The following is a 23,213-nucleotide window of genomic DNA, read 5'->3' as shown; positions in this document are numbered from 1 at the left end:
TAAGATTCTCTCGAACTATTATAAAAGTCTTAATTACAATCTTAATCAACTTATTAAATTATGTCTTAATTAAATCCAGATTGATTTTTGTTAATATAATTTTATCGCTCTGTGTGTAAAATTTTATTAAGAAAAAAATTTTATTAAGAACTAATGCGTTCCTTCTCGGCCAATAAATATCTATCTATTAGAAATTTATATAAAAAATGTATAACTTATCGTAACGAGTATTTGAAAAAAATAATCGTACGTCTATTTTGAGAAAGAAGAAGACATTAAAATATAGTTTTTATATTTATTCTGTTTTATCTTTTTGGTACTTCGATCTTTTTCATACTTCGTTATTTGACATGTGATGAAGTATGTCATAAATTATTTATCCATGTCATAATTCATAACTTTTGTGCTATACTCGTTTTATAAGAATACGTAATTCAAACCTGTATTTTATTTTTATCGTGGATAACCATATTCAGTTGCTTGATCTTACGTTATTTTTTATTTGTTTCCACGTACTAGCTATAATTTTCTGATACTACGCGCAAGATGATATTAACGTTAAACGTTTCACGGTGATGTTCCTGGACATATAATCCATTTCTAGAAATATCAGTGTCAGATTTTTATAATAACGTGACTGTTATCTCAGGCCCGTATTAGTGGCTATTAATAATATAGAAGCAAATTAATGATCAATTTCTCCGCGGTGATAACCGCGTCAGTTTATAATCATCGAAGGGGACAGTTTTGCCCCGAGGACGATACACATTATGGTCGTCAAAGGGTTAATCTCACACGCGGAAATTAGCGGCCTAAAAGTATAGCGCGGCTACACTTTTCATATCGCGGATAGGAATCTTCGTCCATCGCGGATCGATAATCTCGCGTCGGTTCATCAGTGCTTATCGTGTTATCGTCGATCGCGATCCTTCTCTCCTCTGGCCATTATGTTAATGCGCATGATTAATGGATCGTTGCGGTTGACACGACTTATCAGGCTATCCCTGAACTTTCAAAAAAAATTACGCGTTCAAGGATAACGGCTCGAGCACGCTTTTCCTAACAGTGTAGTAGCTTTGATCTCAGCGATTTTAAAGATCAGTGAATTTTGCGATATGAGTGCGTGTAATGAATACGGCGATTTTTCTCCCTTTGCGTAGATAATGGTCGCTCCCGTTAGTTACATAAATGTTTGCATGCAAAGTTTGGCAAGTTAACATGGAAAGCGAATTAATGCTGAATACGCGGCTGGAAGGCGCGGCTGAAATGTGCGGATAACCGGACCGTCCTTAAGACGGCTTTGTCGATGACAAGAGGAGAAAGGTTAGCAGATCCTGACGACCCTGAGTCTTATCCTCGAGTCGTTTGACTCGCTCTTAAAGAACCTCGCCTAAAAGAGTCTCGCCTAAAAGAACCTCGTGAGTTCTCGTCTGGAGTATTCGAAAGTGTATAAGGTCAGGGATAGCCGGCATATGTTGACAAATTGTTACTCGAGAGGAACATCCTGATAGTGATACATATTTAAAAAAAAGAAGATACTTCTTTTGCATAGAATGCACTACTTTAAAACTCGTAGTAAGCAAATAATCATTAATTGGTTGTAAAATTTATGTTAATTTATTTTTAATTTCTCTCTCGCAACTGGTAACAACCGATATTCTTTTTACAAGAAAACATAACTTTTCGTCATAATAGTGATATAAAATTGCCTCTTTTAAGTCTCTCTCGAGGATATTAAAAGATTTATAATAGTTACCAAGTTAGAAAAATATATATTCTTATAAATTCTTCTATAACAAATAATGCCACGACATGTTTATCACGAAGCAAACAATATTCCACGACGGCATTATGCCGTGGGCTCGCATTTCCCGAGCATTCGTGATGAAAGAGAGAGAAAGAGAAAAGGCCGCGAAAGTGGACGCGTGGGAAAGATACGAAACGATCGGGGACAATGTGAACGGCGGTTGTCCGCTTTATATGGAACGACACGTACATATTTATCGGCACGCCGGTGGCAGCGTACAGTAAACGCCTCGAGAGAGAGAGAGAGAGAGAGAGAGAGAGAGAGAGAGAGAGAGAGAGAGAGAGAGAGAGAGAGAGAAGGAGGAATAGTTACATACTAATTTAGCAGGACGATCCCGCTCGACCCCGTCGTCTATTTTTTAAGACGATGGGAAACGCGCCCGGTATATTTCCCGGTATAAATAAACGATCTCGCTGATCGCATCGAGTGCACTTGTAAAACGTTCTTCCGACAACAAAGCGCATCACGTAGCGCCGATTCGCGAGGCTATCGCGATATCCGGAGCCGCGGAAGTTAGCTCCGCGAAATGAAAATATAATTTTGTGAAAGTTTAGTGGCTTCCGACTAAGTAATGAAATAATTTCCATCGGCAATTCCTTTCGCTGTTTTAAGACAGATTCTAATTTGTTATCGCATCAAGATTATATCGAACGTGACGCCTCGTTCGGATCGTTTTTGAAAAAAATTTGTTGACAGACAATTGGATTCGGCGCTAAATGTGAAAAGCAAAATTTACATTTATTTTCCGCTTTTTTTTTTCCTAGAAAAAAGAAAAATTTGCCACTCGTACACACGTACGTACTCAAACTCACTTGGTGGGTCTCTTCTGAATTTCCACGTTGTTATTTCACGTAATTAGATCTCTCGAAAAGGGCTGCGGAACCAGGTCTGACATTTACGACGTGACGAGTGGATTCGAGAATGTAGAGCTCGCCGTGCAAATTGAGTCTGCATGCGGACGCGAGATAAGACGTGACGGGAAAAAGTCGCGCGAATTAACTTGGATGATTGGCAGTAACATCGGAGCGCTGAAATGTGCCGCGCCGACCGATTTGTACGCGGCTCGTTTGAGTGCTCGGTTTCGACAAGAGGAAAAAAATGAGAGTTACGTGAATGCGTTCTATTAATAGAAACGTGCGTGCATTAACGATCGCCGCGCGACTCTTTGCGTACGTCATATTAATTAGTATCGCGATTAATTGATATTCCGCGCGCGGTCTTCGACCGCGTTGTCATAAGTCACGTTTTCAACAGCTACAACAGTTGGTTGCAATGGTGGTGGTGGAATGAAGGATTGTACGTATTACGATGCGATTGTAATTGTACGATGCTAGGTAACGATTATGTCGATCATGCTGTTTTCGGAGTCCGATGTATTTGCTCGCGATACGTCGACTGATCGAGGCGAGTTAACATGTAGATCAGCAGTTATGCTTCAATAATCGAGCACGGCAGTAAAGTTCGCGTCGGGATAGCTGACAGTTTCTCTCAGAGAGACGTTGAGAGTCATTTATGCCTTAGAATGAGATTAAAGCCCCGTTGCATAAATGTCGGCTGTTGATCCCGATTAACTAAACATCTTCTTCAGCTGCAACAACGTCGAGTAATCTTATTAAATGGATATTAAATGCATAAAGATGACTTTACGAGCTTGTTTCCGCTTCTCTGTCTCGCTTCTCTGACAATCCGTTCCTTTTGATCACTCGTAAATTAAATTTTTTTTAAATTTTGTTAAATTAAATAAAAAATAAATTTTTTATAATTAGGGAATTTATATAATTCAACTTTCTTCTCAAATATTAGTACGTAACTTATTCCTTTATGAAAAAGGAATATTATTCAAAGGAAAATATTATTTGCAAAGACAACTGCTAACGTGCGACCATGTTTTTGCATATTTATTTGTTTATATTTTGTGTTTTTGATCCTCGATGACTGTTTGTAAAATATGTTAGTGAAAACTTTTATCGCCCACGACGGTGCGTGTAACGGAGAATAAAACAGATCGCCTACGATGACTTCCGGTGATCGTGTTTCCGGTGTAAACGCACTGTGCGACAAGAGCGGCATTAGATAACTGCAGGCGAGCGAACGACACGGGACCCGAGATAGACGCCTCGTAGGCGCAACCGGAGTTTTCTCTCCTCTTCACACATTTATTGCATCCGCCTTGTTATTTATCGTTATTCCATACGTTAATAGAAATAATCTGTTCAACGAAGGAAATCATTGAGCGTATTTCTTTTAAAAATAAAACTCGATTATATCACCAATTATAATTATAGTGACATAATCGTTCACTATTTGAGAGGTGCAAATTATAAAAATATTAAATCTTTCGAATTCTAAACTTTCGAGATTTAGAATTTGAAATCATGGAAAAGAGACAGCGATCAAATGAGGATATTGGTTTTTCTTTTTTTCTTTTTTTTTTTTTTTTCAGAATGAATATTAATATCCGGCAGATATAATATTCTTAGTAGAGTCTAAAGACAGAATATCCCCATTCATTGCTTCGTATAGTCTATCTTTGTTCTTCCTTCATGGCGCGTTTTAATTAGTCACTTCCAGTCTACTTTCTAAGCTCAGGCACGAGCGAGCTCGGCGCGTTCGAATTATAAAATCTAAACGCCGATTTCTTTTCCCAAGCACGAAATCTTTTTATGCTCGTTTCTCCTCCCCGCGCGGACAGACAGATGCTTCATGCAAGCGCGTGATGCATATCGCGGATTCTTTTAGTTCAGTTTCACATTCTGTATTGCGCGTATGATAATTTAGTAGTAATATAATAACTCAATGACGATGATTTACACGGGATTGCTTTCGCCACGCTCTTTCCACTTTGAAAAGTAATAACTGCCACCAATTTCCCCGTAATTAAATCGAGGCTTCTCTATTAGTGTTATTCGGATCATCTTTGAATATATGCCGATTAAAAATTTTTATATTTGCCTTTTTACTATTAATTAACAACTTGGACTGTAATCCCGATGATTTTTTTCATATAGAATTATGAATTTGAAAAAAAAATATTATAGAGTAGCACAAATCATATATATAAAATCTAAAATATTTCATCATTTAGTACGCGCAGCGTGCGCACCTTCTGTACAGGCTTTCGAGTACACAGGAGAAAAAAGAATGAAAGGATAATAAAATGCAAGTGAAGAATATTGGGTGCGTGAAGAAGATTTTTCCGATAATTTTCCGGGTATTCGACGGATTTCAGAGGTGCTATCGATCATGCATGAGCATACACCGCGCCAGCCACGTGCTGCGCCTGTAATGGATGCACCTGATCGAGCACCTCGTGGGGAACCTTGACTCTTTCGCACCGTCGTTGTTTACCCACGGGCCTCATAAATCATCGGTTCGTTCCCTTGATACGCGCGCGCATGGTCCAGAACCGTGTAATTATATGCTTTTTAGAGATCTCTCACGTTTTCACTCCTTCACACCGACGACGACGACGACGTGGCGGCGCGCTCGGCAGCGTGGCTCGATAACCCTTTTTCACACCGTAACGGTCCGTACATCATCAGCGGTCTTCTTCGTTCATTTTCATCACGCGATGGCGTAAATCCTCGCGCGAACGAGGAACCTCGTCCTTCATCGTTCAGCTCGTGCTTTTCTTTCGCAGAAGAGCGGCTCGTTCCTTGGAACGTTCTTTCAAGTGCGCGTTTCTCTCTCTCTCTCTCTCTCTCTCTCTCTCTCTCTCTCTCTCTCTCTCTCTCTCTGACTACTTCTGACTTTTTTCTTAATCCATTGTTTACATTTTCTATGCGTGATTTTCCTACGTGAATAGAAAATGGTTTTTTTTCGCAACTACCTTATTTGCTGGATAATTGCTTGAAACTCGAGGAAAGCACGCGCAAATTAGCCTTTTTTCGTGTTTTTCAATGGCGACCATTAACTAGAATTATAAATAATTGTGTGTAATTTTAATCTGTGTTAATGCTAGACTTTTATTAGGCATTAACTTTTTCAATCAAAGTATCAAGCAGTTATCATAATTATACATTCATAGGCGTAAAATGTCATTACAAAATTCTGAATTATATGATAAGTAAAAAATCAGACGAGGCTACATTTATTATCTGTGAATGCATTTTATAGTGCGTCTGCGCTGGCATCATGCTAATGGTCAACATAGTTAAATTCACACGAAGAAGGCTCGTCAGCCGCTATGGCACAATGCCCAGTTTCGCAAAACCTCGCAACGACGGCGGCAGCTCATCTTTTCTTTCGCGTGCGTGAGATTGATCCAAGCCATAAAGCCATAAACGAGGCGGATCGTTGATTTGCGCAATCGCTTTTGCGGCCGGATAATCGCACGCGTCTCAGAAATTCCTGACGGCGGCATAAAGTGGAGCAGCCGTGGAAAAACCGTTGACTTTTCTCGCGGCGAGAAATTCCAAGCTCGTTTATTCGCGAGCCATCAAAGATTGGTGCACTTTCACCAATCGTTAGAGACGCGTATCGTAAAGAAGACATCGAAGAAGATTTTTATTATTAATCTTGCGCTGAGATCGTTGCGTTACGGCATAACAAACGAATTGTACTTGAATGTCTTGAAAAGTCAAAGAGGATTTATCTCTCCTTCGATAATATTTGATGAGCAAATCGATTTTCTTTAACATTCGCATATACTCATTATAAATTCAAATATGAGTCTTGAAGGTTTCAGTTCTACAAATAAAAGATATGTTTTTTTTTCAAACTTCAATTTGAAGTAGATGCATGTAATGAAAGACAATACATTCTAATTGACAACTATTTGGAATGGCTACGAATACAAACACATTCGCATGTTGATTACATTAGAATTTTTTGCTTTTTATTTGGAATGTATAATGCGATTGTATTACTAAAAAGAATAAGTTAAATTTGTATTTTCTTTCTGCGAATACAATTATATATTGTTATGAGGTGGCGATATCGCCATAAATCTACTAAGAAATAGCGCAAACTTTCTCAAACACGCGTAAATTTTGGTATTAAATTGCCGAGCGTACTTTTCACGGGTATCAAATTCTAGTTTCATGCTTCGCATCTGCGGTTTTCCTTCCGGGGGATTTGAACGTTGCAGACATTCTTTATAAATCCGTGAGCCGAGCGGAAATTCTCGCTTTACAAAGGGAAGAGACACTTTTTTTATTATTTTTTTATAGAAAATATTTAAAAAAAGCTGAAAAAAATTTCGAGTCTTAAATGTAAAATGACATATTGTTTATTCTTTTATAATTTTGAATTTGGAAATCACAGAATTATTCTAAACGTAATGCGTTAGAGAAAGAGAGAATTTGGTTAATGAATTTTTTATTAAATTTTTTAAATGAAAATAAATTTTTAAAATAAAATAAATTTTATAAAAATCTATCAGATAAAAAAATGTTATTTATTTGAAATGGTATCAACTGTACAGCTTTTCGCAATCGAACGATACTCGATTTGTTATTATGAATATAATAATTGCGTTATTAAAATATTTATCTTACAAGAGAGGATAATTTAATATTTTTTTTCAAATGAACCTAAAGAGGAAAAGTGTTACATATTATTTTGTTTTTAATACTACATAGTTTATATAATACATATTTAAATATAATTATTAAGAGACATACAAATTTATTCAAGCGCTATAAAATTAAAATTTCCAATTGTTGTTTTTTAATTATCGGTTAATTCCTTTTCAATCGTTGCAGAGAACTCGAGAAAATCCTTCTTGATGCGAAGTCAAAGCGATCGGTCATTCAACAAGCCGGAGATCTCGGCGGGTAACGTCCTGTTCTCGGACACAATGCGACTCAGTCTTAGTAAGAAGATCAAGGAGTCATCGCCGTCCGTCGGTACGCCCACGTGCGTAATTTCGCGCGAAGAAGCCGGTGAGAAAAATTCGTCGGGAAGAAATGCCGAGATGAAGGAGATCGAGGAAGAAAGGGGCGTCTCGGGCGAGCTTGAGGAGTCCGATCGCGAGGTCGAGGCCAGCAAGAACGTTGAAGAGGCTCTCGAGAAGGCTGCCGATAACGCTGAGAAAGAGGCCGAACCATCGCCAGACGCGCGCAGTGATATTTCCGACGCGAGCAACGAACATTTTTGTACGATGAGACCAACGAGCTGGTCCCCGCCGCCCGGTAGGCAAAGGCATCGCTTCAAGATCGGCGACTCCGGCACGGATCTCGACGAGAGTCCCGCCAATTCGATCAAGGACCATCGGCGTACGATCTCCTCGGCGTCGACGGCTTCGTGGAACTCGACGAGCTCCTACGGATCCTCCAAGATCGAGATCAACTCGCCCGAGAGCAACGTCTGCAAGATCACGGTGAGTCCGCGCTCGTCGCCGCTGGTACATCGGCTACAGATCGGCCCGGACTCCGGCCCGAAAGGCACCGGAAGAACGTCCATCCTGATCAACGGCGATCAAAGTACAAACGTGGAGCCGACTCCGGGTAACAAGGTGACTATCAGCGTCGGCGGAGAAGATAGCATGTGCAATCCGACGGTGATCTCCGTGAACTCGGAGAATCCGCCGAAGGTCCAGAACCCCGTGGAGAATCGTACTCTGGTGATACTTCAAAATTACAAATCGAACATCGTAGTCGAATCGGCGAGCGACGATTCGCGCTCCAAGCAGATAATCGGGAAGGATAATCACGTCGCCGAGAATGGCGAGATGAATCTGAAGATGAACGGCGAAGCGCCAACATCGCCCGGCGAAGAGACTTCCTCGTCATGTCAACACGTAGAACAACCGGCAATGAACCTTGAGAAACAGAAGGGGCTGAGCGTGGAGATTAAACCTTCTAATTGTAATCAGTCTTCGAAGTTTTACGCATCGGATGAAAAAACGACGCGGTCGGAGTCCAAGACACGGTTGAAGGATGTCGAAGGTTCTTCCTCCAAACTGTCCGGCTTGTCCAAAGAAGCTCTGATCTCAAAGCTGCTTGAAGATTCCTTACGAAAGGCTCGCGAGAACGGTGAAATCCTGGACGAAGATAGCGGTCAGGCCATCCTGAAGATCCTAAAGCAGAGCCTGTTGAAAAGCAAAGAATACGAAAGTTCCGAGTCTACTCTGGAGGCAAATTACTCGCGTTCGTCTAGCTTGAACTCGGATGGCGATTTTATTTCGACGAATCTCTTTCTCGAGGAGAATCCTTATGAAGTGATCAAGGAACCGATCTACGAGGAGATACCCGACGAGCCGCCGCCGTTACCTCTCAGTCCGCCACCCACGGAGGATTACATCAAGGACAGAATCTACTTCGGCGACGTCGAATATTACAAGAAGGTCACGCCGGGCCAGTTTCTCGGTCCCTATTTGTCCGAGGAAGTCTTTAAGAAGTCCAATTCGGAGGATCTGGCCGAGACCTACTTGTCCAAGAGCCCCGAGGACTTCTTCAAGAAAATGTCAACGTCGCCCGAGGACGAAAATAACATCTCCACCAAGTTCGAGTTGTTGAGTTTTTTAATGGATTCCAAAGATCGCGCGCGTCCCGCCGAGGAGGACGAGGACGAGGACGAGGATGAGGAGGATGACGCCGAGGGGGACTTGGAGGCTCTGTACGAGCAGAAGGAAACCAGCCTGGGTGATCTCAGCTCCAAGAGTTCGCAGATCTCCAACGTGTCCGACAGCAGCGAGGAATGCAACATCATCTTGACCAGCTCACCGGAGGCATTGAAGGTGAGTTCGATCGGCGGGTGAGATTCGAGTAGATTATTTTTCTCGGAAATCTCGGAGATGAGATAGGCGTGCCGCGCTCCTTGAGTCAGATGGGTCTCTAATCGGAATCTTCTTATCGTTTTCGCAGTCGAGAACGGTCGACATAGAGAGGACCGACAGCGGGGTCGGGTCTGAAAGCAGTCAAGCCAGTAGCACTCGCTGTGTCGCGAGACGCTGGAGGACAGGCAACATCTCCTCCGGCCCGGGGAGTCTCCTCGGTGGAATACCGCAAGTGATTTCCGGGGCGACGAAGCTGTGCGAGGATTGCGAGCAGCGGTTGGATCCTCTGATAACAGACAGGTGAGCGCCTGTGGGAGACTTGACATCGGAAATCGCGACCATTATAATTTTCATGTATTCGACATCCGGTGCGACAGATACCGTCTCGATATATCTTGATAGATAATGCCGCTCTCGCGCTTCAGCCTCGCGTCTTTACGTCCCGTTTGCGAGTGACGCCGGATGACGCGCAAAATGAACGCAAACGCATAAGCACATTTGCTCATAACTCGTTCTTCTCGATGCATCCCAACGTTCTAAATCGCACGCTGTTATCACTCCTATCCGCGGTTCGCGGATAGCGCTCGATGATCCGGAAAGAGAGGATATAACGGTCCTCCACGGCTGCGGCCGAGTTTCGACCGTGAGAGATTCGGTGTGCTGCGAATTCCGCGCGGGATTCGCTCGATTCGCCTCTGAACTATAAATCCACGAACAAAGTGCCGTTTTGCGTTCCGGCCTCCCAGGGGTAATTCCGCGAATCGAGGAACGAATCGGCGTTTCGTTACGGTCGCGGACTTTTCGCAGCCACCTGCGACCGTCATAGCGATCCATCCTGACCCTCTCGTGAGAAATCAATCGGGAAATGTCTTCTTTCTCTATTACGTCGATTTCCGGAAATGCGGAACTCTCTGATCAATTAACAGTTCTCCTGTGCATCGGTATCTCGATATTGTCTTTGATAAAACAAATTGAATTTGCGGGATTAGATTACGATGTAAGCGCGGCGCAGCAGGTGGTGGGCCACTTTCTCCCGCGATCGATTTTGTTTGCCCGAGAGCGAAAGTGTCGTTATCGAAGAACGCAGTCGACGCTTGATGAATGGATAATGCAATATGCGTCATGGCAAGTTGCGACGGTGACTTTCATCCGCGATAGATTATACATACAAATTCCGTAATGCCGCGCGATTGCCAGCTCGCGAGGTTTTGTGGACTCGATCGCGGATTTCGCTTTCATCCGATATCAATTCGAGAAGCTCTTTGTAGCAATTTTGTTTTATATATAAAACGTCCGTCGTTATCGCGTCGTCGCGCGCATATCTCTATTCCGGCTATTTTTTTTTTTTTTTCAGCGGTGTGGTTTACGCGCCTTTCGTGTGCAGGAAGTGTTCGAAGAAGCGCGCAGAACGAAAAGAGATCATCACGGAGATTGTGGAAACCGAGCAAAAATACGGCAGAGATCTACAGATCATACTCGAGGAGTTCCATCGACCGATGCTGAGAGCGGGCCTTCTGACGTCGGAACAGCTGTCGGCGATTTTCCTGAACGTCGAGGAGTTGCTCGAGCACAATCTCGTTCTAGCCGAGAAACTGAAGGACAACGTAGAATTCGCCCAGGTAAAAAACTCACGCGAGGAATATCAATTTCGATTTTTTTTTTCTATTGCATATTCAGAAATTTATATTCTGACCGTTTCAATTGCGTAGGAATCCGGGGACGAGGATCTCTTGACGGTAGATGTGGGCAAGATTTTCCTCGAATCAGAAAGGATGCTCCATGCCTTCGAGAGCTATTGCACGCGTCAAGGTGGTGCCAGTTTATTATTGCAAAATTTGGAGAAAGAAAAGGAGCTTCTTCGTATCTTTCTTCGAGTTTCTCAAATGGAGAACACAGTCTTGCGAAGGATGAATCTGAATTCCTTTTTAATGGTAACATTATCGAACTCTTGACCTAATTTCTGACAATATAATTTCTCTTAAAATAAAGAATATATTTACACTTTATATATTATTATTTAATCGTATATTTATAATTTCATGTATCATTATTTTTTAGGTTCCTGTCCAAAGAGTTACGAAATATCCTTTGCTTCTGGCACGTTTGCTCAAAGCGACACCCTCTGTTCGGCCTGATGTTCAAGAAGCGAAAAAGAGACTGAAACAGGCTCAAACAAACATCGAGTTACATTTGGAACACATGAATGCTGTCAGTATATTATATTATACAAAAATATAATGTAAAACTGAAAATAAATATATATTTAATAAATAGGAAGCGAAGGATGTTACATCGACGAAATTGTGGAGGAGAATATCGATTATTCAAAATGGCAGACGGTCCATTGGCGAGCAGGATATGGTGAATATCAAGCTCAGAAAGGTATATAATTAAATATTATGTATTCTATCTTATATTTATTTAATTGTAAAATATTTAATTATTTATCTCTTAATATTTATAAAATTTTGATTAGATGGCCGTCGAAATCTTGGAATGGGCACATGAAGAAGCTAGATTTGTCCTCGAAGGACGTCTTCTGGTAGCGCAGCCAACTGATAATAATTGGAGACGCGGTCGAACTGTCAAACTCTCACCTATCACTGCCATGCTTGTCACAAACGGCAAGGTAAATATTTATGTGTTTAAATATATTTAGTAAAACATAATTTTGTGCGAAAATATAAATGGAATTTATATTTTTAGCCAAATGCTGAGTATCCTGAATTTAATGACGACTCGCTCTTTCCAAAGCATATAGGCATCAAGGAAGCTACCCTACTTTTGGTCAAAGAGAAACTTGGCCGGTATTCTTTACTACGAGTAAGTTATTATATTATATTTTACATTATAATTTTCTTATCGTCCTTCAATGATATTAATTATGCGAATTTATTTTCTTTATCATCGTCATTTCAGGAGCCACTATACCTCGATAAATGCATAGTATGTTGCGAAACGGATCTCGAAGATTATTTCGAAATACAAGAATTATCTTCTAAAGAAACGTTTATATTTAAGGTAAGATATTAAGTTAATTTTTTTCTAAATATAAATTAAGAGGTTTCATAATAGGTTTTACTTGTGGAGAAAATGATCGGCATTTGTAGGAATAAATGGTAATCTGATTTATAGGCAGAGGATGGCGCGAGAACGAAAAGGTGGTGCAGAACGTTGCAGGCTCACGCACAGTCCCTTGGTGCTTGGCGTAAACGTCGAGGGGCCTTACCTAACATCATGATCTGCGGTGTAGCGAGAAACTAATAAAAGCTTAGACGTAATAGGCACACATGCGTAACGCGACGTTATCGCATTTATCGTATTTAATATATTCTCAAACGACACTGAAGATTCTTAATTAGCGCGAAAGTCTAAGCGATTACGCATGTAAATTCATGTACATGATCTCCAAATGAATTAGTAATGATTTATTGCGGAGAGAGAACGCTGGACCAAAGGATTTCCTCAGCTTGTTAACACGTTGGTTGTCGGCGAGCGATATGAAAATCTAGTTCTTACCGAATTTGAGGTATAACCACCTGTGTTCGGTTGTTACAGTACGTTGCAGAGACTTTAGTTTCCTACGTCACTGTAAAATAAAATGCTACGTGGCGTCAAAGAGTCGCGCATAATTCCATCGATTCCTAATGACTAATTTTAAGTATGCATATATAATATATGTTTGCATATACATATACATAGGACTATTTAATATTAATAATTTTAAACCCTTCAAAAAAAGATGACGAGTAGCTGTGATATTGACCGGTGTATTGGGTATCGTTTTCTTTTCGCAGATTGTTTACGAATGTTAAAATATTTTGTCTTATTTTCCATCTGCGATTCTTCTTACCAGTATCGCTTCGTGCGAAAATAATATTAATAAGGTAGATTTTATCCAAGGTCATAGGGTTTTTACAGATTAATAATATCGAAAAATTCGCGTGAATTAGCAGCGTCAAGGATACAGGGTGTTGTATACGTCCCGTATAAACATCGAGAATTATAAAATTAAGAATATACTTATTTCTCATTCCTTCAATTATTTTCTTTCTCCAGATAATTAACAGTATTCTTATTATATCTAACACAAGCAAAACACAAATTGTACATTGTACTATATTTTTATTTAAGAATTAAGCCATACTGTGTATGTATATAAATGTATATTTACAAACCTCCTCAGACAGTTCTAACTGAAATTCATTGTAACGAATTAATTTGCTGCATTACAATCTGCGATTTAATAAAAGTGAAATTTGACTTATGTATGTTTTAAAGTGTAAACTGCTCTGATTGGGTATTTGGTTCTTCCATCATCTCTGTATAATCCTCCACTACAACATCTTTCGTGTTTTTTAGTGGTAACAAATGCTTAGACGCACGGTAATTATACAACTCGAGCTCTGGATGTTTCTCTAGCAGATATTTGTAAGCAGATGCTAGCCTATCAATATCTGTCACAGTAAGTTGCATCGCCCTAATAGTTGGATCCAAGTCAGCCAATTTAAACATCATCAAAGCCAAATCTTTACGATATTCTTTCGGAAATAAAGTTCTGTAAAAAATGACAAAAAATTCATCTATCATTTCATTTATTATTATGATGAGTAAATCAGAAAGTGAATGGACTTACTCGATACATCGTATGTTGTATTTCTGCCTAAAGCTGAATATGTGCCTCGTTATCTTTTCAAAGAATTTAAAATCGTGTTGCGTGCGTGGATTGACTAATGGCGTAAATGACACTACTCCCACATCAACTTCTGGTTTTGGAACAAAAGCTTTAGCTGTAAGTCATAAATTGAAATGTAAATGATTTGTATAACAAATTTATATAACAGAATAAAGTACACAAATTGTTCGATTACCAGGTATAATAAAACGAAGTATTGGAAATGTCCAAGTCTGTGCCATTACCGACAGTCTGCATCGCTGTTGGTCCATTTCTCGTGCTACTAAACGTTCCGCTACCTCCTTTTGAAACGTCAACGTCATTCTCGTTCTGCCGAATGCCCAAGGCCCGCGTTGTTCGGCTATGGCGTGTAACCACTCAATTATGAGATGCGTTGATACACTGAACGGTAAATTACCTATGAGAAAAATATCTGGACATTTATCGTTCCAATTCCTTTTTTTCTCCATCGGGAACAGACTGTCCATGTTCGTTTTCATAATATCGTCGTATATTATATCCATTTTTCCATTAATTACATTGAACGAGTCTGCTAACATGTCTAAAGTTGGTTTAAATCTTTGATCTTTTTCTACAACTATCAATCGTTCAGGGACTCTTCTCAAAATAGCTCGAGTTAATCCACCTGGACCAGGACCGACCTCGAGTACTTGACTTCCGGCGAGATTTCCTGCTTTAGCTATAATCTTATCAATAAATGTATGGTCCATGAGAAAATTTTGAGACAAATGCTTTATAGCATTTAAACGATATAGCTTCAATATATCTCGCACAGTTGGAAGTGGTGGCAACCTTGGAGCAGACATCTTTATACGTTAATCTTATATTATTATCTTGTATTAATGAATGATTTACACAGATGATCTCCAAGAAGAAAAAAGATATCACTTTATCAGCTTTCTATTCTATTATAAGCAAAAAAATACAAATTTAACACAACAAGCTGTAAGATTCTTTATTTACATTTCTAAACAAGATAATTTTTCAAGCAGCCTTCTCAATCGTTTTTTCTGGTACATCAAAATCATCCAGAAACTTTTCCTGTTTAACTGAATATATTGTATAAGCGTAAATTCCAATGACTCCAAGAGTCAAAGCAAAAGCAGTACGATTATTAGCTTTGCGATACACTTGCACTTTTTTCGCTCTTTGTAAGTTTTGTTCTTCTAAGCGTTTCATATAAACTACATCTGTGGACTTAAGTCTTCCCACATCTTTTAATATGTCAACTTTTGGCATAGTTTCATTTTGCTGAAGTCGCTTATCTGTAGGCAAAGTAATTAATTTTGATTATGTCGAAAAATATCATATAAAATATTCAGTATAGATCATTCACCAGGTCCCATTTCCATACACCAGCGTCAATTAGAATCCAAATCTGTTTCTTCTCTGGTTGTTATTAGCGTCAGTCTATCAAACAGAAAAACCTATTATTTAAAAATTATTTAAAAAGTATTAAAAAATATTTTTTCTATTTACAAATTTTGGAAAAAACAGATACAATATTTTTAAATAATGTTAAGATTTCAATAACAAACTCAAATACATAAAAAAGTCATTTATAAATATAAGTGGAATAAATAGACAATCTTTTTACAAATTTTGGAAAAGCAACTCCAAGTTTTTATTCGAGAAATATTTTCTAAATTTGATTTTGAGGTTAAGTTAATAGTCAAAACTTGACTAACATTTATTTCGCGTACAGGTATCTAATATTAATTAAGACATATTCTAACGCATTTAACATTTAATATTAAGATCTATAAATTATACATACAATTGATAAAAATATAACTCAGTTTAAATTCTCATATTGCAATATGAGATCCGGTATACCTCGACACACTACCTAATGCGAATAATGCAGTACTGCCATCTACAGTGGTGATTGTATAACATTATATCGCACAGAAAGTGTAGCTTCAAACAGTTTCATTGGTAATAGCGGTTTATATTTTGATTTTGTTTTACTTATGTTTTTATTGCGGTATTTATTGTGATAAATATAACTTCCAAATTTAAAAAAATGGCAATTAATTTCGAAATCAACAAATGCATGCATGTACAAAATCGTACTTTTAATTGCGTTGATTGTCATTGATAGCATCATTTATGATTACCGACAAAATAAAAAAATCGGCGAAATTCTAAGGAATATAAAATAAGAAATAGCAATAATAAAAAAATTTTGAGAAAAATTAATTTAAAATATAAAATTTTGATCTTAAATATTCTAGTAGCTAGAAACATAAATTTTTAAGAATTGTCAAAGTATCAGGAGACTATAATTATACAAATAAAAAATGCAATTTTGAAGGTAAATTTTTTTGTTTAAATTTCTTTGTTTAATATAATATTATATTAAAAAAATAAGATTATTTATTGCAATTCTATACATAAGTAATAAATGTACCGTAATATTAAAATTATGATTTTAATTAACGTCGATAAATGACAATGTTTGACAAGAATATTTTAAATAATCATAAATTTAATTTTACTGTAAATATATTTTTCATGTTTTACTAGTATATAAAAGTTTTTTATTGTTTCATTGTAGATTCATTTTATAGAAATGTATGATTTAATTTATTGAGCAAATGATAAAGCGTATATAACTAAAATGAATATATACGAAAGAAAAAAGATAGAATTATACATTAAAGAGCCGAGAGTAGAATTACAAAAAATTATAAAAATTCCTAAAAAGCTAAAACGAGATCATAGACAATACAATTTTAACAATTCTAATATAAAAAAGCTTAAATTTTTATTTCAACATATAAATCATTAAATAAATAAATTAAAAGTAATAAAAAATAAAAAATAAAAAAAAATAACAAAATGTAAATTATCTCAAAGAGAATAATATATCTAGTATAAAATATTATTTTATAGTATATCGAGATATTTTATTTAATAGATACTATATCTAGTATCTATTAAATAAAATATCTCGATATACTATAAAAGAATGCTATAAATGCGCGTATTTTTTAAGAGAACTCGAATAAACGCCGATAAAAGAGATAAAAAAATATATCCGTTTCCGCGAAGTTGCCTGATTAGCGATATGAGATCTATTTCGCCGTATAGTTCAATAGGGCATTGTGGGAGGTAGTCTATTCACTTTCAGCTATATTCCCCATCGTAAGACTCATCGTCATCGTCGTCGTCGTCGTCGTCGTCGATCGATCGGCTGCTCCTTTTCGAGAGGAGCCTGACAGCCGTGCGGGTTGCGCTCTCACGTACTCACTCGGTACGTTAATAACGACGTGCACGCGTGGAATTCGATAGATTGCGAGCGATCCGTCCCTGAAATTCGATGTATAATCGGTAGCTGGTTCGCGAGTGGATTAGGCGGCTCGGATAAATTTTCAATTGGATCGTTGAGCTCTGCCGCAGCGACTGACGTTGCACGTAACGCGCCAGCCGCATATTTCATAACAATTGGACATACCTCACGGTGCGGAGAACACGCACTTGCACGCACTTGTGTTCTAATTCCACGCATCAGAAAAATAACTCGAGAAGGAATAATTTAGCAGAAAGTGAAAAATTTTGGCGTTCTGTTTTTACAGGTGATTAAAATTAAACGTTTGAAATTTGTACTTGCTAAGACTACGAGAGATCAATTATTATGATTGTCTTTTTACATATGTTTTTCACTGTGTGTATGTGTGTTTTTTTTATTTTTTTTTATTTTAATGGAACATTGCAAATAAACAAAAATGCATTTGTTGAAAGATATGATAGTTTGGAATAAGGTATTAGAGAAAGCATTATTGAAATCGATTCCGTGCAAATAAATTTCTCTGAAAATGTAGCAGACTCGAATCCATCAATGGACCACGCGCATTTTGCGCGCCTTTCATTTTGCCCGAACTCGTTGCGAAATACCAGCTCGCTCTTGCTGCTCGTTACCGAAAATCAATGCTTGGACACTCGTTAAACGCTCGCCGTTTCGCATCCGGTACAATCCGAATGTTGAACGCGTCATGCCCGGGTCTAAAAGCGGGGAGTTCTCCATTTCGGTGAATTTACGAGCATGCTTGCTTTAGTTTATGCTATGTCCCGTTCGCTTCTGACTGATTTGTGATCTTGGTCGACGAGTTACGTCCACACTCGCGATGATAGTCGATGTTAAATCCGTAACTTCCGCGCTTCCTTAACTTATGCACCATTTAAATTCGATCAAACCCTTGTTTTTACTCGAAAGCCAGAGTAACGTGCACGTCCTTTTTATAAATCTCACGCATCCCCAATATTTTATAATTCTCCAATAAAATTTTTACAATATAATACCTTTCTACTTTTTTACTTTTCAGCAAAAATTCGATTCGAATAAATTGCGATAAAAAATATGCATTAACTATTGAGCAAAAAAGTTTTTATCGCCGTTTTCTAACCGTATCGTTCATTTGCATTACACATTTCATAATTATATCGTGGAGGAACGAACTGATTATGTCATTTGTATGATTTTGTATTGAATTTAAAAAATATAAAGAACATAAATGCACTTGTTAAGCTTAAGTATGGTCGATATAGTGCAGCTCGTGAGATGGAAAGCGCGATCATCAAATAATCTTTTAACTCGGTTGTTAATATTATAGCAGATGCGCGCGCGCGCGCGTGTGTGTGTGTATCGTGTAATATGCAAATGTATTAATAGATAGAAGGAAAACGTTGTTGAATCGTCAATTGAAATAATCACGCATTGCATATGGCACGTTTCCACAAGAATGCGCATAGTCATTGCACGATAATTATAATTGAATGCGATTTGAAATTAATGATTACCGGCGCCGAGCTATTAGTGCGAATTTTATCTCATCTGTTCTCGTCTATTTAATGCGATGATGCGGTGCCCATATATAACTCATCGATTTACGGATTTACAGTAAAAGCGTATATATGCACGCGTCTATTAACATTTTCAGAATGCTCAACGTTTCGAGATAGCGCTCGATTATAGGAAGTTCTATATCGGACTCCTACGTCCATTGTCGGCGACCGTATCATTAACATCCGAATTATCTGAACATAATTTTCATATCGTATTGTGCTACATATTCAATACATTGGCAGGCCACATATTCACGGCTGAGTTAATTCGTTTAAGAGAATATAATCTTGTTATATATAATCCTCCATATCGTTTTGTTTTATTTTCAACAATACTTCATGTAATTTTTTGCAGATAAATTTTGCAAATAAATTTTGCAGATAAATTATTGACAGAATGCTCGCCAACGCTTTTAAAAATTGATTATACCAATGTATTTTTTACTTGATCGTTGCGTTCTTTGATTATCTTTTATTTCATGAATAGGTCAACAGAGGATAAAGATTGAATTTCCGAAGCAAAATGGTGAAATTAACGGCACAGCCAATATGCGATAATAACACGATCGTGCTATTCGATTTTATCGCCAATTTTTCCACCAAATAAATAAAGACCGTAAGAGTTTTAGTTTTCTCTTGATATCGTTTTTCTTATGTCCGCCAAGAGTTGGACCAATAAGCTCGTAGAGCGCGAGATTTGCATATTCATGAGAATTTTTGTATTAATAATTCAACGAATATTTTCTTGCACAGAGCAACATATTATCGATTTCTCTTAACAAAGTTCGCCAAGACGAGAAATACTTCTTTCGTTTTAACATACAAAAGTGAAAATTCCAAAATGATTCTGGCGACGTATTAATAATTCTTCTAGTATCTCCTTTTCAGTTATGAAATGTTAATTACATATATATAGCTTTTTTAACAAGAAGAAATAAGTCATCAGATAAAAAAATTTATTCTTCTTAAAATTAAATTTCAAAAGATTTGGGCAATATTTTCGAGAAAGAGAAATACATTTATAATAATAATGTTATATTAAAGAGTTAATATTCACAGATAAAATAATATTCTAACAGATAAAATATTTTTTTAAATTATCTTTTCAGAAATTATTAAGACTAAGATAAATACTTTCTTTTACTTTCTTGCTGTATTTTGAAATTAAATTGTGTTAAATGTGATATATGGAAAAAGATTGATACTTTTATCTTCAACATTTGATAAAAAATAATTATATATTAACTATGTGTTAGATAACTGTATAATAACATTTTATATAGATTATCCTATACATGAAAATTAAGAAGTAGAATTATATTTATTAAAGTATAAAAAAATATATATGCATACCAAATGCACATAGAGGGACAACTGTTCTTAATTAAATTACTATGATATCTATATTGCGATATTTACATTGTGACATTATGCATTAAATTACTCAGAAATTTATTGTATAAATTAACATAAATTATATATCTGTATTACGATTGAAATATTTTATACGTTAAATTATGACTCTATTAAGGATGCTATTAACCTAAAATGGTTGTATGATATAATTACGAGAGGAACAATACGGTTCACAATTCTCCCATTGACCGAAACAGATGAGATAGAGTATATCATTAACTAAATAAGTAATTGATTACTAATGCATATAATTAACAAAATGATTAAATGGATAATTAATTGCTCCGCAATTACTATCGTTTTACATGCATAACGTAACTGATATAATAAAAATTCTCAATGACGTACGTCATATATAGCAATAAGCATAATAATAAAGTCCAGACATTATATACCGTAGGATACATAAAATATTTTTTGCTGGATATGACGTAACGAGTTTGTATTAACTAGTCGAGTATCACCCACGCAGAGACTGACCAGCGAAATGATTCACGACAAAGTTTTGCACTGCCCGCAGAATCGAATTACGAAAGTTCACCAAAGATAGTAACCCACACTCTGGATATCATCGCCTTCAAGAAAAAGGAAAGAAAGAAGGAGACGAGAGTGGGCTAGAAAATTTTGATTCAATTTGATTCAATTTGATTCAATTTTTTCATTTCGAGTTGATTATTGTCCGACCTGATTCGCAGAGACGTGGATTTTTCGGATATGATATTCGGAGGAATTCGCTCCTTCTGAAAGTTTCCAACGAAATTATTCTCAGTAGCTGGGAAGACAGCTCGTTTTATCTTGTTTATGGTGGTACCGATCTTAAAAAGTCTAGCGATAGCAAAAATCGACTTTTGAAGCATTGACGAATAAGAGAAAATCGGAAGGATCTTCGAGCGCGATGCGCTGGAAGACGTTGGCAATTTATCCTATGATTTTCCAATATGGAAATTCTAACATTGAAAAAGATCCATTTTAACATTTAGTATACATCGCCATAACATATCAAGATATTTTAATAAAACTGATAATATAGTGATGTAAATCACTATGTATAAACCTCTTTTACGTATTCATTAAGCATTAAGGCAGATATATCAATTTCCATTTCTTATATGCATAAAACATTACATTCCTGGATATATTAAATTAATATTTTTACTAATTTCTTTATTAAAAATACAATAAACTTTAGAAAAAAAAGAAAAAAAAAGAAATGGTCTCTTTTTTCAAAATAGTGATATATCAATTTAATATGCTTTCTCTCTTTCTCTCTCTCTCTCTCTCTCTCTCTCTCTTTCTCTCTCTCTCTCTCTCTCGCTCCTGTGATTGCATTTTTATATCTTCTTTGAGAGTAATATATGCATATACTCTTCACGTAAATTTATAATGAGGGAATTCATCAAACTTGAGCTTCATCGTGTCTATCCTTATGCTCGAAAGGCAAGCCTCATAAGGAAGCAACCTCAATATGGAAGAAACGGCTTCCTCATCGTTGGCGACTTAGCGCTAGACAGCAACAGTATGGAGAACGTAAGTGGCACTACGCCGTATCGGGCGTAAAGTGGATCCGTGAATTTCGAAAGGACGGGAAGAATGAAAAACGAGACTTCTCAGCTGAAGAGACGGCCGTGAAGAGTGGCGGCTGCGGCGGGATATTCCCGGCGGAGAGATGCCGTTTCGTCGGCGGCGGATTTCATGCCGCGGAACGATATTTTTTATTTATGAGAACCGTTAACGCGGTACCGAAACCCCGAAGCTAAAGCCCATGGCCAATATCTATGATAATGTGCGATATCGTGTGACACGGTTTCGACGACGGCGACGACGACGACGACGATGGAACGTGCCTGTGTCATGGAATCTCACGTGCGTACCGAACAGAATCATCGAGAGAGTGTCATCGACTTCGATTACGGCAATTGTCGTGTGATATATATCTAATTGCAACAGTCATTTGTCAGTGTGATATCGTGTCACGACACAATATCTTAATTCATAACAATGTGAATTATTTTTAGTCTTAATTGCAAACGCGGGAGACACGTCGTTAGAGAAGTCAAAGACAGTCAAAGTCAGAAATCATAGACGGAAAAATTCTCGGAGAATTAATTAAAATAATAACTACAAATGATGAACTATAAATAAATAAATAAAAAATAATTGTTTACTATTATTTTGTAAAAAGAGCAATTACAATATTACTAATTAAGCTTAAGTTATAACGGCTCATTGTCAAACGTAAATTGTAATAATAATTATATAGTTAATAATGATTATTTGATTATGTCATATCGTTAAAATGTATTAATGAATACAAATAGCCTTATTTCTGAATAATATGATCTTATCCCAAGACAAAGAGGGAGACCCTTGTGGCGTGCACGTATCTGTTGCCATGCCAGGTTTATCGTCGTTAATCATCGAATTCTAATCTTACTCTCGCATTATTATCGTGCTCAACCATCAGATATCGAATATATAATCCGTTAAAAAAGTAATAAAGTAAATCATAATAATATTATTATGTTATTCAAACATTTATTGACCTTATCTACTCAAAAGAAGATAAAATGTTAAAAACTTGAAGTTGTATATGTAAAAAAAATAATAAAACGAAAAATCCCTTAGATAAAAGTAAAAATGAAAAAGAGATTTGATTATTTCTATCTATTCTTGAAATTTATTTTCTAAGATTCTCTACATCGTCAAATCATAAATAATGAAATGTC

The 23,213-nt window shown here is 37.1% G+C and overlaps 3 protein-coding genes across 5 annotated transcripts in view; 1 reads left to right on the top strand and 2 right to left on the bottom strand.

The window, feature by feature from the left end:
* RhoGEF64C (Rho guanine nucleotide exchange factor at 64C) overlaps positions 1 to 13,814 on the top strand; it is a 66,077-nt gene extending 52,263 nt beyond the window's left edge. Inside the window, exons 5-14 of the mRNA XM_011634008.3 lie at positions 7,513 to 9,488; positions 9,616 to 9,827; positions 10,882 to 11,146; positions 11,237 to 11,458; positions 11,586 to 11,735; positions 11,802 to 11,909; positions 12,004 to 12,156; positions 12,234 to 12,350; positions 12,447 to 12,548; positions 12,663 to 13,814. Of these exons, the coding sequence (XP_011632310.2) occupies positions 7,513 to 9,488; positions 9,616 to 9,827; positions 10,882 to 11,146; positions 11,237 to 11,458; positions 11,586 to 11,735; positions 11,802 to 11,909; positions 12,004 to 12,156; positions 12,234 to 12,350; positions 12,447 to 12,548; positions 12,663 to 12,791 (3,434 nt within the window). The 3' untranslated portion in view covers positions 12,792 to 13,814. The remainder of the gene's footprint in view (positions 1 to 7,512; positions 9,489 to 9,615; positions 9,828 to 10,881; positions 11,147 to 11,236; positions 11,459 to 11,585; positions 11,736 to 11,801; positions 11,910 to 12,003; positions 12,157 to 12,233; positions 12,351 to 12,446; positions 12,549 to 12,662) is intronic.
* On the bottom strand, positions 13,633 to 15,034 carry mtTFB1 (mitochondrial transcription factor B1). Its single transcript, XM_011634007.2, has 3 exons — positions 14,399 to 15,034; positions 14,164 to 14,317; positions 13,633 to 14,085 (listed from the first exon to the last, which is right to left on the bottom strand). Exons 1-3 carry the CDS (start codon positions 15,027 to 15,029, stop codon positions 13,803 to 13,805), a joined length of 1,068 nt encoding a protein of 355 aa, XP_011632309.2. The 5' UTR covers positions 15,030 to 15,034; the 3' UTR covers positions 13,633 to 13,802.
* A 118-nt stretch (positions 15,035 to 15,152) lies between these two features.
* On the bottom strand, positions 15,153 to 16,122 carry LOC105423992 (Coiled-coil domain containing 56). Of its 3 annotated transcripts, none has more exons than XM_011634010.3 (3): positions 16,001 to 16,122; positions 15,560 to 15,633; positions 15,153 to 15,488 (listed from the first exon to the last, which is right to left on the bottom strand). In XM_011634010.3, exons 2-3 carry the CDS (start codon positions 15,573 to 15,575, stop codon positions 15,208 to 15,210), a joined length of 297 nt encoding a protein of 98 aa, XP_011632312.2. In that variant the 5' UTR covers positions 15,576 to 15,633; positions 16,001 to 16,122; the 3' UTR covers positions 15,153 to 15,207. The 3 variants fall into 3 exon arrangements, with proteins under 3 accessions (XP_011632312.2, XP_088932366.1, XP_011632313.2); XM_089076240.1 differs by having other exon boundaries at positions 15,580 to 15,633; XM_011634011.2 differs by lacking the exon at positions 16,001 to 16,122 and adding an exon at positions 15,912 to 15,951.
* Between the last annotated feature and the right edge of the window lie 7,091 nt (positions 16,123 to 23,213).

This window comes from Pogonomyrmex barbatus, unplaced genomic scaffold, assembly GCF_055798465.1.
Source record: "Pogonomyrmex barbatus isolate J1 unplaced genomic scaffold, ASM5579846v1 scaffold2, whole genome shotgun sequence".
In the NCBI taxonomy this organism is placed as follows: Eukaryota; Metazoa; Arthropoda; class Insecta; order Hymenoptera; family Formicidae; genus Pogonomyrmex; species Pogonomyrmex barbatus.
Note: the sequence above shows the minus strand (reverse complement) of the source record. Positions and strands in the feature narration are given on the sequence as shown.